The 19875-nt window shown below is 54.0% G+C and overlaps 1 protein-coding gene across 1 annotated transcript in view; it reads right to left on the reverse strand.

Moving 5' to 3' along the window:
* Positions 1 to 18259, reverse strand: part of LOC144723309 (zinc finger protein ZFPM1-like) — a 33644-nt gene extending 15385 nt beyond the window's left edge. The window contains exon 1 of the mRNA XM_078601948.1: positions 18007 to 18259. Coding sequence (XP_078458074.1) covers positions 18007 to 18046 — 40 coding nt within the window. The 5' untranslated portion in view covers positions 18047 to 18259. The remainder of the gene's footprint in view (positions 1 to 18006) is intronic.
* Positions 18260 to 19875: the final 1616 nt, after the last annotated feature.

Consider the following 19875-nt stretch of genomic DNA (forward strand, 5'->3'; position numbering starts at 1 on the left):
CCGACTTCGCCACCACCAAGCAACGGAGCCAACCCCGCGTCCCCCTCACCTCACCTCACACGAACACACCCGCACGCATTTCCCCCCCCCCATAGAGCTCCGAGGGGAGGTCACCTGGCCGACCGGTTTTTATCCGAGAAACCCTTATCGGGGTTAACTCTCACGGTTTCCGGCGATCAGGGAATTGGACGGCCTCCCCCGTGCTACGTTGCGCCGCGGCGCTGCGACCAGCCGTAATATGGTGTGGTCGCGGCATGGGGCATTCGGCCACCGCGGTTGAGGTGCATTTTCCCCCCACACACACCCCCACGGGTCGACGGGGCAAGCAGGGGAGGGACGGGACAGCACGAATAGCGGGACCGCAGGAGCTGTTGCGCATAGTCATGGAGGGTTGGGATAATTACGCTTGAGCGCGCAGGCAGCATTGTTAGGGGAGTTTAAGGATAAGGCTATTAGTATAAATAATTGGGAGAGGGGAGGCGCGCGAGGAGCCATGCACAGCTTCCCACGACGGGCCTTTGTGATGGACACCGCCGCATGAACCTCGATGATGGGGGCCTGCGTGAGAAAAGGATTGATTGGAATTTGCGCCGTGCAGGTCGCTCATTGATTAGCGGAACAAAGGCACCGCGGAGCTGCCTGGCCCGGGCGAGGGGGGCGCGTGCCATTGTTTGGAGTTCACGCCGCGCGGACAAAGGATTAATTAGCATAGCAAAGGCGCACGGTGCGTGGGAAGGGGGTAGGGGTCCGGGAATCAGGACAAATGGGGAGCGCAAAGGGGAAATCGGACTCTTCTCTCCAGGCCAGCGGACCCGCAGCAGCTCCAGCCAGCGACCCGGACGTCCGTGCGACGCGTCGAGGTGCGCTGTTAGCACCGGGAGCAGCGAACCACCGCGGGCACCAAACAGTGAGTGGGGGGGTGAAGTAGGGTAGCGTAAGCCGATAAATAGGGAATACGTACAGGTTTGGGTGGAATAGGCCAGCCTCGTCGACTCACTGATTCAACATCAATTCGCAGGTAGCATATAATAAATCATTAATAGCGAAGCGTGGTCTCGCGTGATCTTGTTGAGCAGTGTGTCGCGTGGGGAGCTGCGTGTGTGTGCGTGCGACCACCCCGTGTGCGATACAGGTGCGCGATCATAACGTGAGTTGAGTTGGAGTGCGCGGAGCGGTGTGTGTGTGTGTGGGCGTGCGTACGTTCGCTCCGTGTGGGTTGCAGGCGCGCGATTAGGACAGGGAGGTATCGTAGTAGGGAGGGGCAGAATACTACTCGGTAATTAGCCATGCCGGCTACGCGGACCCGCGGGGGAGGGGAATCCTCGGGCGATGGTTCCCACGCCACGGGTGAGGAACCTAGCAGCGGGGGGGCGATTGATGATGCTAGCCCGGCCGTTAGCATTATCGAGGGAGGGATCTCGGGGGCTAGCGACCCTCACATATTGGTGTCAGAAACGGGACGATCCCCCGCACCCCCAAGGGAAAGAGGCCCCCCAACCCAGATTAAAATCAAATGCACATTTACGGGCAAAGGAATTCCAACATGGAAATCGTTTGCCCGCAGCATCAGGGGGGCGAAAAAGGTTAATGGGTGGTCAGATGAGGAGGCGTTGCAGCAGTTAGAGCTACATTTAGATGGACGGGCAGCTGACTTTGTGGAAGCTTTGCCCGCAAGCGTACAAACTCAGTGGGAAAAATTAATGTGCGAACTCGAACGGCGCTTCGGCGCCTATGACGAGGAGGATGCGCAGGCGGCCTTAGAGGCACGCCGCCGCCAGCCCGGCGAGGATCTGCGAGATTACGCCGAGGACGTACGCATGTTGACCCAGCTCGCGTACCCGGAGCACGAGGCGAAAGTAATTGAGAGCCTCGCCGCCGGGAAGGTCCAGCGATATTTGGCACGCACCCTGTGGTGGCAGCCAAATATAGACGGTGCACGCCTCTCCTTTAACACACTTGTCGAGCGCGCGCGTAAATGCGAGAAGCTCTCTGGTGAGCGCGCGCAGCCTCGAGGGAGGGGACGAGAGTGCGCCGTAGCGAGCCTACTCTCGGACGAGGAGGAGGAGCTCGCCATCGCAGGAAGGGGACGGGCAAGGGAGCCCCAGAGACCCAGCGAGACTACCCCGGGGTGGGTAGCCGGGTTACAGACCGGCATTGGAGATATTGCTGGCCGGGTAGACCGAATGGACGGTAAGGTAACCCACGTAGGTGAGAGGGTAACCCAGGTACGCGAGGAAGCAAATAAAAATATGAAGACCCTCCAGTCTGAGATGGGTGAACTACGCTCGACAGTAGGGGGACTAGCTGGGAGGGTGTCCCAATTAGAGTCCGATTTGGGACAACTGCGTACTGGGGGAGGGAGAGGGAGCGGGCAGGGGGCCCACTACGGAGCTGCCCCCCCTCCCCGGGCATGTTATATGTGTGATCGCCGAGGGCATCTAGTGAGAGACTGTCCTGAAATCACCCGAGCTAGGCAGGCGCGGGGGTTAAACTCCAACGCCCCCTAGTGAGCGGACCAACTAGGGGTGCAATCGACGTGGTCCCGATACAAATAGACGATAATGAGAATAATGGCGAGCGAGTGATCTCCACACAGGTTCCAACAACAACGCCCACGGAAACGGTGACTCCTGGCGACTGGCTACGGGAGCTGGTGGCGGGGATCACGGGGGCCACATCGCTGGTGGAAGGGGAGGTAAACGGAGTGCGTACCCGAATTCTGCTGGACACGGGGGCGGTGGCCTCGCTCGTGAGCGCAGCGCACTGCAGCGCGATCGGGGTCGACGTGCATCACCTGCAGGCCCCGGACCGCGCGCTGCACACGGCGAGCGGAGCCGGAATGGGGCTGCTGGGGAGAGCCACCCTAGAGGTCCGCATAGGCAGTCAGGTGTGCACCCAGGAGTTCTACGTGTCGAGTGCGTTGTGTCACGAGTGTATCGCAGGTACCGACCTCTTAGAACGGCTGGGACTCAACGTGCAACCCCGCCAGCGATGCGCCACCATGGAGAGCAACGGCGAGCGGATACCGTTCCTGGGACGAGAACCAACGCGCCCCCGCTTCGCACCTGTGGCCGCTATCCTGGCGACGGCAGTCACCATCGGCCCGCTCACCGAGATGCTGGTGCCGGTGGCAACATCCCCCACCGACCCCGCGCTCCGACCATCAGGAGAGGTAATGCTAACTCCTCACCCGGAGTTGGCAAAACGGTATGGGGTCGTGGGATCCGCCACGTTGGTAAACGCAGATGGGGACCGATTGTTTATGCGGATGTTTAACCCCCACAGTACCCCAGCGATACTGCGGCGGCGCACCCCGATAGCCACCGTACACCCCCTGCACGCACGCCACTCTAACGACTCGGTGTTCGCACTCTGGGCTGAGGACCCCGGGCGTCCTGAGGGTGACCAGGACCTGGCCTGGCGAGTCGGCCCGACTCCCCGAGCCGAGGTCGTTCCCCTGCTCGACGCGTTACATGTACCATGGGCGGATTTACCTAAGGGAGAGGCCGATCGGCTGCGCGAGTTACTGCGGGAGTATGCCGACGTATTCAGTGAACACGACTCGGACGTGGGTCGGACCGATCTTGTTAAGCACCAAATTGACACCGGTGCAGCCCGACCCATCAAACTCCCTGCGTACCGAGTGGGCGCACCCGAACGCGCCCAAATCAAAGAGGCAGTTGGGGACATGCTTCGCGATAACATAATTCAGCCCTCGGCGAGCCCCTGGTCAGCCCCAGTGGTACTAGTGACGAAAAAGGATGGGTCAACCCGGTTCTGCGTCGATTACCGTAAACTAAATGCAGTCACGCTCGGCGATGCCTTCCCCATACCCCGCATCGACGACACCTTCGACAGCCTCGCTGGAGCGCGATATTTTTCCACCCTCGATCTCGCGTCCGGGTACTGGCAGGTGGAGATGGCGGAGGAGGATCGGCCGAAAACCGCATTCACCACCCCGATGGGGCTATTCGAGTTTCGAGTACTCCCGTTCGGACTCACCAATGCGCCCGCGACGTTCCAGCGGCTGATGGAGTTGGTGATGCGGGGCTTGCAATGGGAACAGTGCCTGATTTACTTGGACGATGTGATAGTGTTCAGTAGATCTTTGTCTGAGCATTGGTCCAGGCTTCGAGAGGTGTTCCAGCGACTGCGAGCGGCTCATCTCAAGCTCAAGCCACGTAAGTGTTACATTGCACAACGCGAGGTGGGGTACCTCGGGCATCGCGTCAGCGAGGCAGGTGTGCACACCGATCCGGAGAAGGTACGCGCCGTAGTGGAGTGGCCACGACCAAGGAATCTGACGGAGATCAGATCATTTTTGGGGCTCGCCACCTATTATCGCCGATTTGTAAAGGGATTCAGCGAGATTGCACGCCCCCTCACCCAACTCACCTCCCCTAAGCACCCCTACCAGTGGACGGGGGCCTGCCAGACGGCCTTCACCACTCTCAAAGACCACCTCACCCACGCCCCCACCCTCGCTTTCCCCGATTTTACCACCGATTTTATTTTGGACACCGACGCCTGCAGCAGCGGGCTGGGCGCGGTGTTGTCACAGGTACAGGATGGGACGGAACGAGTCATCGCGTACGCCAGCCGGACCTTGAGTGGGGCCGAGCTGAACTATTGCGTGACCCGCCAAGAGTTGTACGCCGTGATTTTCGCATGTAAGCAGTTCCGGCCGTATTTGTACGGCAGGAAATGTCGCGTACGCACTGACCATTATGCTCTGCAGTTCCTTCTTACATTCAAGGAGCCGCGGGGGCAGATGGCCCGCTGGTTGGCGCAGTTGCAGGAGTACAACCTGCAAATCGAGTATCGGGCTGGCCGGACGCATGCAAACGCGGACGCCTTGTCGAGGCGACCCACGGTGGACGCCGAGACAAGGGCGGAGGAGGCCTGCCCGTGCTTCACGGGGGGACGCTGCCGGCAGGCAACGGACCCCCGAGCGGCCGCGGCCACTGACCCCCCCCCAGCGAGAGAGAGTGCAGTGTGCGCCACAGAGGCCCTCACAGGTGGCACCGAGGATCCCGTCGACCGCACGGCAAGCGCGGGACCCGCGGCTCGGGACCCGATCGGACGGATCCAGGAGGACGTCGGCTGCGCCTTCCCGGGCCTGAACGACGAGCAGCTGAGACAGACCCAGCAGCGAGATCCCGATCTGGCGGCAGTGGAGGCGGCACTGCGGGAGGAAAAGAGCGCCCTGCCAGGACCCTGGAGCGGTTTGTATGCCCGGTTGTGTGTGCAGAACGGAGTGGTACGGGAGTTAACCGAGGCCGGCCAGCCGGGGTGCATCTGTGTTCCTGCCCAGGTGCGACCCCAGCTGCTTCGGCTGGTGCATGACCACCCACTCGGGGGCCACGATGGGGAACGACGCACTCGAGAGACCCTGCGTCGCCAGTATCTCTGGCCCAAATTGGCACAAGACGTGGCGGCCTGGGTACAGGGCTGCCGCGCCTGTCAGCAGTGCGGGCCGAAACCGGCACGATACCAGGTACCCCTAAGGCCGTTCCGCGTCAGCCGCACAAATCAGCTGGTCGGGATCGATCTACAGGGGCCATTCCCACGATCCCATCGAGGCAACCGGTATATTCTAGTCGCAGTAGAGTATTTCACCCGCTACCCCGTGGCAGTGGCCATCCCTGATAAAACGGCCTTGGTGGTGGCCCGGGCATTCGTGGAACATTACGTACTCAAGCACGGGATCCCAGAACGAGTCCTCACCGACCAGGGTAGCGAGTTCGAGGCCGAGCTGTTCCAGGCACTGTGCCGAGAATTCGGAATCCAGAAGGACCGAACCACAGCGTACCACCCCCAGGCGAATGGTATGGTAGAACGCATGAATCAGACCCTAGCGGGGAAACTCAAACGTATGGCGGCTGCAAATCAACGGGATTGGGACGAACACCTCCCCTATTCCCTTTTCGCCTACGCCACCACCGTACACACGTCGACGGGGCAAACCCCGTTTTTAATGATGTTCGGCCGTGAGTCTCGTTTACCCGCAGATCTGCTATTCGGCGTCCCTTCCCCCCAGCCGGAGGAGGGAAGCCGCCCCGTGGAACACCTGTTGGAGACCCTGCGAGAAGCCCGAGGCCGAGCATACCCGCAAGGGGAAGCCGCGCATCGGCGGCAGGAACAGGGCACCCGACCCCGCATGGAACCCCCCTTATTCCTGACAGGTGCTAAGGTGTGGCTACACACCCCTCGCGTCGGGGCCGGGCAGGTGGGGAAACTGACGACCTACTGGCGGGGACCCTGGACCGTGGTGCGGCAGATATCCCCCTGGACGGTACTAATCTATGGCGGGGAGAGAGATCGAGAGACGGTGGTCAACGTCCGCCGCTTAAAACCGTGGAAAGCGGCCCCGGCGAGAGAGGACCCCGTCACCCGAAGGCCCCGAAATCCCGGAGTACCCGCACCCCTCGTGTTGGGGGGCCTCGCACACTACATGGGCCCCGCCGGGCCCCCGAGACGCCCCGATCCAGTCCGGAGAAGACGCGGACGACGGCCACTAAACCCTTCCGCTGCTGAGTTTGTGCCCCAGCCCACAGGTGCCGGAGGACGGGGAGAGCCGCTGGAGTGGAGGAGGAGACCGCCGCAGGAGCTACAGAGGACGGAACCACCCGCCCCGAGGCCAGCCACCAGGTCCGGACGGATCCCCCGGACCCCGCAACGTTTCCTCGTGGGCGCGGCCCAAGCGAGGTGCTCCAGTCAACCCGGGACGGGGACTGGCACCTCGGGGGGCTATGTGATGCCGCCGCCACGAAGCCGTTCGGCAGGCGCCCAAACCCCCGACTTCGCCACCACCAAGCAACGGAGCCAACCCCGCGTCCCCCTCACCTCACCTCACACGAACACACCCGCACGCATTTCCCCCCCCCCATAGAGCTCCGAGGGGAGGTCACCTGGCCGACCGGTTTTTATCCGAGAAACCCTTATCGGGGTTAACTCTCACGGTTTCCGGCGATCAGGGAATTGGACGGCCTCCCCCGTGCTACGTTGCGCCGCGGCGCTGCGACCAGCCGTAATATGGTGTGGTCGCGGCATGGGGCATTCGGCCACCGCGGTTGAGGTGCATTTTCCCCCCACACACACCCCCACGGGTCGACGGGGCAAGCAGGGGAGGGACGGGACAGCACGAATAGCGGGACCGCAGGAGCTGTTGCGCATAGTCATGGAGGGTTGGGATAATTACGCTTGAGCGCGCAGGCAGCATTGTTAGGGGAGTTTAAGGATAAGGCTATTAGTATAAATAATTGGGAGAGGGGAGGCGCGCGAGGAGCCATGCACAGCTTCCCACGACGGGCCTTTGTGATGGACACCGCCGCATGAACCTCGATGATGGGGGCCTGCGTGAGAAAAGGATTGATTGGAATTTGCGCCGTGCAGGTCGCTCATTGATTAGCGGAACAAAGGCACCGCGGAGCTGCCTGGCCCGGGCGAGGGGGGCGCGTGCCATTGTTTGGAGTTCACGCCGCGCGGACAAAGGATTAATTAGCATAGCAAAGGCGCACGGTGCGTGGGAAGGGGGTAGGGGTCCGGGAATCAGGACAAATGGGGAGCGCAAAGGGGAAATCGGACTCTTCTCTCCAGGCCAGCGGACCCGCAGCAGCTCCAGCCAGCGACCCGGACGTCCGTGCGACGCGTCGAGGTGCGCTGTTAGCACCGGGAGCAGCGAACCACCGCGGGCACCAAACAGTGAGTGGGGGGGTGAAGTAGGGTAGCGTAAGCCGATAAATAGGGAATACGTACAGGTTTGGGTGGAATAGGCCAGCCTCGTCGACTCACTGATTCAACATCAATTCGCAGGTAGCATATAATAAATCATTAATAGCGAAGCGTGGTCTCGCGTGATCTTGTTGAGCAGTGTGTCGCGTGGGGAGCTGCGTGTGTGTGCGTGCGACCACCCCGTGTGCGATACAGGTGCGCGATCATAACGTGAGTTGAGTTGGAGTGCGCGGAGCGGTGTGTGTGTGTGTGGGCGTGCGTACGTTCGCTCCGTGTGGGTTGCAGGCGCGCGATTAGGACAGGGAGGTATCGTAGTAGGGAGGGGCAGAATACTACTCGGTAATTAGCCATGCCGGCTACGCGGACCCGCGGGGGAGGGGAATCCTCGGGCGATGGTTCCCACGCCACGGGTGAGGAACCTAGCAGCGGGGGGGCGATTGATGATGCTAGCCCGGCCGTTAGCATTATCGAGGGAGGGATCTCGGGGGCTAGCGACCCTCACAATGTCATGATGACACGATGCCAGTCACACAGCACGTGACGTCGAGTCGGCCCCCAGCACATGCCGATTTTACCGTGGCCTGCTGGGAAATATAGTTGAAGAACGCTGTTGTGTAAGAAGTGTGGTTAGCAGAATTCTGGGAAAGGAAACGCACAATGGCAAATATTAATTACCAAAATCCCCATTTAACCTTTTAAAATGTTGGTGTACGTTAGCGAGCACCTATTAAGGACAGTACGGGAACTTGATGGGATAATGTTATCAGCACCACGCCCAGCTGCTTTTGTCTCCCCTGTGCTGTTTAAACAATGCATCAGGTACTCATTTAAGGCTGAGTTGACGCGTGTGGGGCCATGGAGTGTTTTTTGTTGTTTTCGCACCGCTTGCTGCTGCTATCAGCTACGATTGGGAATTGAACCCCGGGAGACTGGGTTCATAGCGCAGTGCGTGAACCACTGCACTGTCAACATCTGTAAAGGTCACACACAGAAACAGGGAGGAGGGCAAACGATTTGAAGGCAAAGCACAATGTCTAAACATACACAGTCCTCACCCAAATCCTATCCCCAACCCCCCTACTGACCCTAATCCATTAGCCCATCAACCATTTAAGGTTGATGGGCTAATGGATACAAAACCCTCACGAACTTGCCCATTAGCATCAGCCCTTCTCTGATCCGAACCCGAACCAACTATCTGGCCAGCCACCAGTAGTACGCCTTCCTGCTGATATATCCCTTACGGATTAGCCAATCAGCCACTCGTACACACTCGCTCTCCCACTGATCCTACATCTAACGAACCACACGCGGACACTATCCCTCACATTGATCCTAACCCTAATCAACTGGTCAACAAGACTATTACTTGCTCTTACCACTGACATGAATCATAACCCCCTCGTCACATAGCCAACCCATCTGATGTCATGTTTAGTTGAATTTTTAGTTTTAGTGTTTGCCAAGCCACCACTCCTCATCACCGAGAAACACACAAAGATCCCCCGTATAGCCTCAACAGACTCTTGGAGCAAGTGCTGTTAGCGAGCACCTATGAAGACTGGCACGGCACACGAGGGTGTGGGAAGTCAACACCACTCCTGGCTGCTTTTGTCTCCCTCGATACTCTCTGAATGCCGAGTCAACCTAGGGGAGGCCCACTGTTATTGGCCATGAGCGGGAATCAAACTCAGGTCGCAGGGTTCACAGTGCTGACCACCCGCGCCAACACATCGCTACACACTCACACACACACAGACATAGTGTCACACACACAGGCATAGTGTTACACACACACACACAGTGTCACACACACACAGTGACACAGGAACAGTCACACACAGAGAAGCACACACGCAGACACGCAGACACAAGGCAAATATACCAATTATAGCCAACAACAGACTGGCGGGGCATGTGCTGCTTGCGAGCAATGATAAAGTGCCAGCGCAGCACACGAGGGGGTGGGTGGCCAGCACCACGCACGGCCGCCTTTGTCTCCCCAGTGGCGACGGGTTACAGATAAAAAACATAACGCGCAGAGCCCTTCGCCACCGCTCTCCGAGCATACGCACGGATAGTGTCACACACAGGCAAAGTGTCACACACACAGTATCACACACACACAGTCACACACACAGGCACACACACACACACAGTGTCACACACACACACAGTGTCATACACACACACATAGTGTCACACACACAGTGTCACACACACACATAGTGTCACACACACACAGTGGCACACACACACACACACAGTGTCACACACACAGTGTCACACACACAGTGTCACACACACACAGTGTCACACACACACACAGGCATAGTGTCACACACACAGTGTCACACCCACGCATAGTGTCACACACACAGGCATAGTGTCACACACACACACAGGCATAGTGTCACACACAGACACAGTGACACACCGACAGTCACACACAGACAGCAGTCACACACAGACACAGTGACGCACAAATAGTGTCACACACACAGTGTCACACACACACACACAGTGTCACACACACAGGTATAGTGTCACACACAGACAAAGTGACACACCGACAGACACACACAGACACAGTTACACACAGACACAGTGACACACCCACAGTCACACACAGACAATCACACACAGACACAGTGACACACACACAGTGACACACAGACACAGTGACACACCAACAGTCACACAGACACAGTGACACACCGACAGTCACACACAGACACAGTGACACACAGACACAGTGACATACACACACACAGACACCGTGACACCCACAGTCACACACAGACACAGTGACACACACACAGTCACACACAGACACAGTGACACACACACAGTCACACACAGACACAGTGACAGTCACACACAGACACAGTGACACACCCACAGTCACACACAGTCACACACAGTCACACACCGATAGTCACACAGTCACACACGCACACAGTGTCACACACAGTCACACACAGACGCAGTCACACACAGACACAGTCACACACACTGACAGTCACACACAGTCACACACAGTGTCACACACACAGACACAGTCACACACACCGACAGTCACACACAGACACAGTCACACACAGTCACACACAGACGCACGCACAGGCAGAGAGCGAGGAAATTGAGGAGCCCGCAAATCGGTTCCATCTGGCTGGGGCCGCGTCCGTGCCGCCCGCGTTATCTGCCGCTCCCCATCGCACGCCCCGACATCTCCCTCCTCCTCCTCCTCCCCCTCCTCTCTCGCTATCTCGCGCCTGATCCATCTCCGTCCATCGCGGCGTGCCCGGGGAGATGAGAGGCGATAAGCATGCGCCCCCGCCGGCTCCCACCATCTCCACCCCCCCGCTCCTCTCTCTCTCTCCCTCCCTGTGTGTGTGTGTACACAGTGTGTGTGTACTCAGTGTGTGTGTGTACACAGTGTGTGTGTGTGTGTACACAGTGTGTGTACATAGTGTGTGTACCCAGTGTGTGTGTACCCAGTGTGTGTGTGTACACAGTGTGTGTGTGTGTACACAGTGTGTGTGTGTGTACACAGTGTGTGTACATAGTGTGTGTACCCAGTGTGTGTGTGTACCCAGTGTGTGTGTACACAGTGTGTGTGTGTACACAGTGTGTGTGTACCCAGTGTGTGTGTGTACACAGTGTGTGTGTGTACACAGTGTGTGTGTGTGTACACAGTGTGTGTGTACACAGTGTGTGTGTGTGTACACAGTGTGTGTGTGTACACAATGTGTGTGTGTACACAGTGTGTGTGTGTGTACACAGTGTGTGTGTGTACACAATGTGTGTGTGTACACAGTGTGTGTGTGTGTGTACAGTGTGTGTGTGTACACAGTGTGTGTGTACACAATGTGTGTGTGTACCCTGTGTGTACACAGTGTGTGTGTGTGTACACAGTGTGTGTGTGTGTACACAGTGTGTGTGTGTACCCTGTGTGTATACCCTGTGTGTGTGTGTACACAGTGTGTGTGTGTGTACACAGTGTGTGTACCCAGTGTGTGTGTGCCCAGTGTGTGTGTGTGTACACTGTGTGTGTGTACACGGTGTGTGTGTGCCCAGTGTGTGTGTGTGTACACAGTGTGTGTACCCAGTGTGTGTGTGCCTAGTGTGTGTTTACACAGTGTGTGTGTACCCAGTGTGTGTGTACCCAGTGGGGGTGTGTTGACAGTGTGTGTGCACCCAGTGTGTGTGTGTGTACACAGTGTGTGTACCCAGTGTGTGTGTGTGTGTACACAGTGTGTGTGTGTACACAGTGTGTGTGTACCCAATGTGTGTGTACACAGTGTGTGTGTATACTCAGTACAAATTGACTCAACCCCTTGTGTTAACGTGGTAAACTCACCACGTGAAGCATGCTGACGATCAGTGTACACGATAGCACATACGCTGTGTACACGTGGCATGCACACACGTCAACCCCGATACATTCGGACTAATATAGTGCGCATGTAGCAAACACACACACACCCCTGCACCAGATAGCACCTCCAGATAGCACACACGCGCATACTTTTCGTGTCCATATCGCACAGACGCACATAATGTGCAATGTGGCTAGCACATCCACAGTTGATATCGTAGTGTGCATGCAGCAACATAGAGCAATGAAACACCCCGTGTACACATTGATACCTTCCATGTGAACACTGCACATTCAAACCCTGACACACACACAGCAATACATAGTACTAACAACCTTGACCACAGCACATTCATACCTAACCCTGTACACAATGTACACACGCACCATATACACAGCACAATTCATATACCCGCCGTGATACGTGTAGCACACAAAGCCACCGTATACAAACAAACAGCATGGCCAGACCTATACAAGAATCAGCAAATACCACAGATACCCTATGCATACACAAACAGTAACAACAAGACACCACTATCTGTCACATCACTCACTTGTACATATTATGTCACGTGTACAGAGTCTGTGGGTATGTCCTACTCCCTTGTGCCAGGCTAGGTGCATGGGGGGCACACTGAATGAATGTCTAAGGCTGCTTAGCTCAGAGGACTTGGCAACTGCACCATATGAGAAAGCTACTCACGATCAGCTCCGTATGTTTAGCAATCAAATAGAAAGGTGCTAATTAATTATTTTGTTTAGGTATTTAACGTTATTATGAATGATATAATTTTGGGTCGAACTAGGGACCCATGTCTAAAAAAGAGAGGGCACGGGCGTATAACATTTGGCAGTTCACCAGCATTGATTGAACATCTGGCAGTGATGATTAGACTGTGTCGAAATCGGCCCAGAGTTTTGTTTGTACCGAATCAATAATAATACTACTCTGCTAAAATAAAGCACTCCCAGAAGACCGTTGTGCGATGAGGTTGTGTATGAAATGTTTTTTTTTTACGTGGAGAGACAGATATGTGAAGGAGACCTATTGTCCGCCGCTTAATTATCTGCGTTATGTATATTCGGGGTAGACATGCAAACGAGGCTCGCGACTATTTTGTATCAGGAAGGTTGGCGAGCAGTTATTACAACAACGAGCGTTGATTTCTGGGTTATGATTCGATTCAACCGTCGATTTTTTCTCGTTGGCAATTTCCGTCTGGAATGTTCCACCTCGTATGTGCTCTCCCCTTCGTTTAACGAGCCTCAATGAAACAGTTGCGTACGTGGCATTTCACAATTTGCATACGTTTGTGATTATATTAATATAAAATTCAAATTTATGCAAAATTAAACACTTTTTTTGGTGATGTTGCTGCTTTGACAGTGGTGCACAATTAACAAAGAGACTCAAAACATTGCTAAAAAAAACGCGGCCTTAAAAGGAAAAATTATAATAATAAAATAGCCCACCTTTGTTCACAGCACATAGAGACCACTCCCTCTACCCCGATCACCTATATGCTGTGAGGAAGGCCCTTTGCCCGAAACGTCACTTGTTATATACATTTTTCTTTAAGACCAGTGTTATTGACGAATTCGATATTTTTGTTTCTCGAATACATGTAATGCGCGGTGAGTGTAAGAAGCGATTAATCGATATTTACTTGCTAAGCCAGAAGTCAATGCGACACCCCACCCCCACCCTCTTCGATATCAACTCGGTGTCCTCTATTGCCGAAAAATCCACAGCACAATGAGATACAGGTACCATGCATCAATTAACGGGCCCATCGTGAGGACGGCGTGCTCTCACGAAGAACATACAAGTCAGCAGTGTTTATTTAGTCGGGAAGTGCAATAGGACGGTGGAATAAAACGCATTGTTTTTATTTGAACAGGTGGATTGAAGTTGTGCTAATGTGGTTATCGTTTGCCACTTACATGGGTCACCACCATACATAACATATGTTATAGGCCGTGGGGCCACGTTGTTTGGCAGGACAGAAAAAAAACCAACATTATGTAGTACGGTACTTCTATGCTCCCAGGTCCATGCTCCCAGCTGCATGCACCAACCCGCACGTAGCGAAGTATGGTCAAAGAACACGCGCATGGACTTGACAAATGGGTCCTACGCCTGCAATGGTATTAATTCTAGATTTGAAGCTTTCGTGACTGCAAGGATTCATATTCTTAGGTTTTTTTCGGTAAAGTCACGCACCATAACAACTCTTGGAACCTCCGAGTTCAACCAGTCTACACAACAAAGGCTCATTCCTAACAGCGTGCTTCAGCTGCACCGAACCTCACAATAATAATATCCAGGGCCTACCTTGGCTCCTCCCACCCTCAACCAGTATATATGCAAATACTGTGTTCTTGGAATTTCTCTTACTTGATTGATACAGCTACCGTGATTTATATTTTATTTTACTTTTATTAATTTAAATTTAATTTTTTTACCTACGTGACTTTACCGAAAAAAACCTAAGAATACGTAATGGTATTAGTTCACTCCGAGAGCGCGGGTCGCTTGGGATGCCCACTGAACCCAAGCAACTGGTCCTTCCTGCATCAAGGTTTAGTTCGGGCGTCAGGGCTGGGGTCAGGGGTCAAGCGACCGCCACAGGCGCGATTCCGAGGACGCGTGCATGAGACCTGCATGGGGTCGGGTTCGCTGCGCGTTTGCATCACAGAACGCTGATCGCATCACAGATAAGACGAATAGTTTCGGGTCCCAAAAATACTCAGCACGCGACACACGCCGTTGATCCCACGAGGCTACGAAAGTGAGTGGTGGAGGCGCGCGTGTGTGTGTGTGTGCAGAAGGGCCATAAACCAACATTATTCGAATTTGGGCTCCCAAAAATGAATGGCTCTAAAGCCGATGGGGGGAGCGGTGGTGCAGTGGTTAGCGCTGCGCTACGAACCCCTGGCGACCCGAGTTCGATTCCCGCTCACGGCTAACACCGGTGACGATCGTCTGAACCGGTCCTGGGCCTCCCATTGGTTGACTCAATCCGTGCGCTTATTAATCGCAACGTTCATCCTACAAAGTCCCGTCACAAGGGAGAAATACAAACAAATAAGCACAATATTTTTTTCCCCCCCGTATTGAAACGGCTGCACGCCGTATGGACCTGAAAACTCAATTTCCCTGCACAACAATATGAGTAAACCGTATGGGTTGACAGGTATGAAGTATGGTGAAACAAGCCATGTCACCGATGCAGCGGTGGGGTAAGATTTCATCCAGCCGTGGATTAAACAGAAGAACTGCACACTATTATAATTTATAATAATAATTTATTTACGATTCGATTGATTCCTGGTCGTAATGCAATTTAAGGATTTATTCGCCTCGCATGACGGTGTTGTTTTAAAAGAGGCAATAATCCCACTCGGTAAATGACGCGGAACTTCATAACAACGGTATCAAAAACAAAGATTTGGAAATGTCTATCGCTTAACTTTCAACAAAGTGGTACCGCTTTATCGACCTCACCGATTATCCTTCTCATTGGGATAGGGGCGGCTTTACGTGCAAATTATATTCGATGTATACCAATTACAACAGCAGCGTAAGACGATTATCAGGGTATTGTGTTTGTGTGATAAATTACCATCCCAATCACGTATCGTGGTGTTGTCGTCTTTGTTAAACACGTGGTCTGCTGCACACACGATAGCTGTCCATTATAATGCTCTGGAAGGTTTAACGACGCGTTTATATTTACGCGATCGAACCCAAAACAACAAAAAACAAACCCCACTTTATGATGAACGTGACCTAGAAGGGCCCAAAACCAACACGAATGAAATCTGAGCTCCCAAAACGAACACAGCATGTCAGGGCATGTGAGCTGATGGGTTCAACTCATTGATCAGCCTAAACGTTCGAACCGTCACCTGAGCTGATCGTCATGAACACGAATAAATGACCACCACCGCACTATTTTTTAGGGCCGAGTGGACCTAGAAGAGACCCAGGACCCCCTATCAGATAATCGCCGCTGATGTTGTCCGTGGCCGCGAATAGAATTGAAGTTTCCGGTTCGGAGGGGACTTTACTCGAGGATTCGCCCTGTGTAGCCTTTGACAGACTGTTGGGTCAAGTGCTGCTCGCGATGAAGGCGACCGGCACTGTGGCACACGAGGGGGGGGAGGCGGCCAAGAGCCACGCCCGACCGCCTTTGTCTCCCGAGTGGCGATGTTTACTACACACCGCAACCGGAGACTCGCTTGAGGCCGAGTCGACCTAGGGGAGGCCCAGGACCGGTTAAGATAATCGTCACAGATGGTGTTGGTGGCTGTGAGCGCGAATAGAACTCGGGTCGTCCGGGTTCCTTGCGCAGTGCGCTCACCGCTACACCACCGCTCCCCCCAATTTAACGCACAAGCGCACACACAACGACAACCCAACACACACACACCAACACACACACACCAACACACACACACACACCAACACACACACACCAACACACAACGACAACCCAACACACACACACCAACACACAACGACAACCCAACACACACACACCAACACACAACGACAACCCAACACACACACACCAACACACAACGACAACCCAACACACACACACCAACACACAACGACAACCCAACACGCGCACACACAACGACAACCCAACACACACACACCAACACACAACGACAACCCAACACGCGCACACACCAACACACAACGACAACCCAACACACACACACCAACACACAACGACAACCCAACACACACACACCAACACACAACGACAACCCAACACGCGCACACACCAACACACAACGACAACCCAACACGCGCACACACAACGACAACCCAACACACACACACCAACACACAACGACAACCCAACACGCGCACACACCAACACACAACGACAACCCAACACGCGCACACACAACGACAACCCAACACACACACACCAACACACAACGACAACCCAACACGCGCACACACAACGACAACCCAACACACACACACCAACACACAACGACAACCCAACACGCGCACACACCAACACACAACGACAACCCAACACGCGCACACACAACGACAACCCAACACACACACACCAACACACAACGACAACCCAACACGCGCACACACAACGACAACCCAACACACACACACCAACACACAACGACAACCCAACACACACACACCAACACACAACGACAACCCAACACGCGCACACACAACGACAACCCAACACGCGCACACACCAACACACAACGACAACCCAACACGCACACACACAACGACAATCCAACACGCACACACACAACGACAACCCAACACGCACACACACAACGACAACCCAACACACACACACCAACACACAACCACGACCCAACACACACAACGACAACCCAATACACACACACCAGCACACAACGACAACCCAACACACGCACACACCAACACACAACGACAACCCAACACACACACACACCAACACACACAACCCAACACACACACCAACACACAACGACAACCCAACACGCACCCACACCAACACACAACAACCCAGCACACACACCAACACACGACAACCCAACACACACACACACCAACACACACAACCCAACACACACACCGACACACAACGACAACCCAACACGCACCCACACCAACACACAACAACCCAGCACACACACCAACACACAACGACAATCCAACACACACACCGACACACAACAACCCAACACGCGCACACACCAACACACACACCAACACACACCAACACCCCAACACGCGCACACACCAACTCACGAACAGGACAACGCGCGTCTTACAACTGGACCCCTACCCCCGCGGGTAGCCACCGTCACCCCCCGGCTCGCCCTCCCAGGACACTCACGCTCGATGTGACGAGGTCGACTTTGCTTGCGACGAGACATTGTCAGACGTGGGGGGGGAGGAGGTGGTGTGAAGAGGTGAGACGACGGGACGAGGCTGAGTAGGGGGGGGGGGGTGGTGGTGAGGCCAGTCGTGATGAGACGAGGGGGACCTCGCTCGAGAGAGTCGGTGAGCTCGAACGCCTTCGCCTGTCCCCCCCCCCGTCTCCCTCTCTCGCCGTCTCTCCCTGCGGTCTGCCTCTCCGGCTTCGCCGTGGCTCAGCACAGCTGATGGGCGCAGCTTGGACCCGCCTTTTCTCATCCCGTAGCACCGCCCAAACCCACGTTAGATCCTCCCATCCTCCAGCCCGACACACAACAACGTGCTTTGTGTGTGGTGCGTGTGTCACGTTCGTCCGTCCCATCGGCCTGTTTGGCCGCTACAACGCCACCCACAATGGGCAGCAGAGTTTGTTGTAACAAACCTGGCTCTCGCCATTGGAACCTCATTTGCCAGTAAAAAATATGATAATTGGTTTTTTGACCCTTCCATCTGGCAACAAAACTGACACCTTTTTTTTTTACAAGGAGTCATGTTTGCATAGACCACAATACCTGCAGTCATAATGCAAACAAAAAACAATCAACTTCAAGGACAGTGCACATTATCAGAGTTATGTTTTTTGTTTGCATTATGACTGCAGGTATTGTGGTCTATGCAAACATGACTCCTTGTAAAAAAAGGTGTCAGTTTTGTTGCCAGATGGAAGGGTAAAAAAGCAATTATCAAACCTGGCTCTGCTGATGAGAACCCACAGGGTCGAAACGGATGCGGTGGTTTCGCTCGCTTAACCAAAATGCTGTTGGTTAATGAATGAATTAATAAAATACCGTATCAGAATCAGAAAATGCATTTATGGTGGAGGAATCCGATGAGCTATGAAGCTTTTTTCACAGATGTCCAGTAGGGGCGGGTGAGAACGTTACAACAACAAACAATATCAACAACATGAAGGGAGTTCAGAGTAAAGGAAATGTGAGCAAATCACAAAACAATATACGAATATTGCTAAAATATTTAATTTGACCAGGTAGAGCCCACTGAGCTATTAGCTTTTTTTCAGAAATTTCCTGGCCACACATTATAGGAGACTTGTGTTGGCTCCGAAACGTCGTGATTTTTATTTTATTTTTTATTAATTTTAATTTTATTTTTTACCTACGTGACTTTACCGAAAGAACTAAGAGTATGAATCCTTGCAGTCACGAAAGCTTCAAATCTAGAATCATACATTATAGCCCAACGAAGTGGATTATCATGCGGAAAATTTATAGCAGCCAAATAATCTAAACATGTACAAGCACGACTCCAATCTGTGACTCCAGATGCAAATAAAACCGCAGTGTTTTAGTCATATGTCACATGGTTGTGACCTTGACGATAACATCTGTTAATCCAGCGGAATTTGTTTGACACGCATGGCTCTGCTGATGGGAAGTCGAAGATTGAACCCGTTCTAGAGTTTGCTTGCTTAAACAAGTGCTGCTGCTGCTGGGTAATTTTGGGCTGGAAGGTCAATAGGGCGACGGACTGAAGCTATTTTTATTTAAATGTGGAGATACGGGACACAGTTTGGCTTATATTTGCCTCAACGCACAACGCTCCACAACAGCGCAGACTTTGTTTATAGTAAAAAAAAGGCCCGTTAAGCCAGACTTAGGCTACTCACACAAAAAGACAAAGATTTCCTGTGTAACCTGCACTGGCTGAATGGGGCAAGTGCTGTTAGCGAGCTCAATATGAAGGTCGACACGGTTCAACATGGGGTATTGTGGCCGCCGGCACCACGCCCGGCCGCCTTTGTCTCTCCGCAGTTCTGATTTTAGCACAC

This window comes from Lampetra planeri, chromosome 17 (assembly GCF_965212315.1).
Source record: "Lampetra planeri chromosome 17, kcLamPlan1.2.h2, whole genome shotgun sequence".
NCBI classification, from domain to species: domain Eukaryota; kingdom Metazoa; phylum Chordata; class Hyperoartia; order Petromyzontiformes; family Petromyzontidae; genus Lampetra; species Lampetra planeri.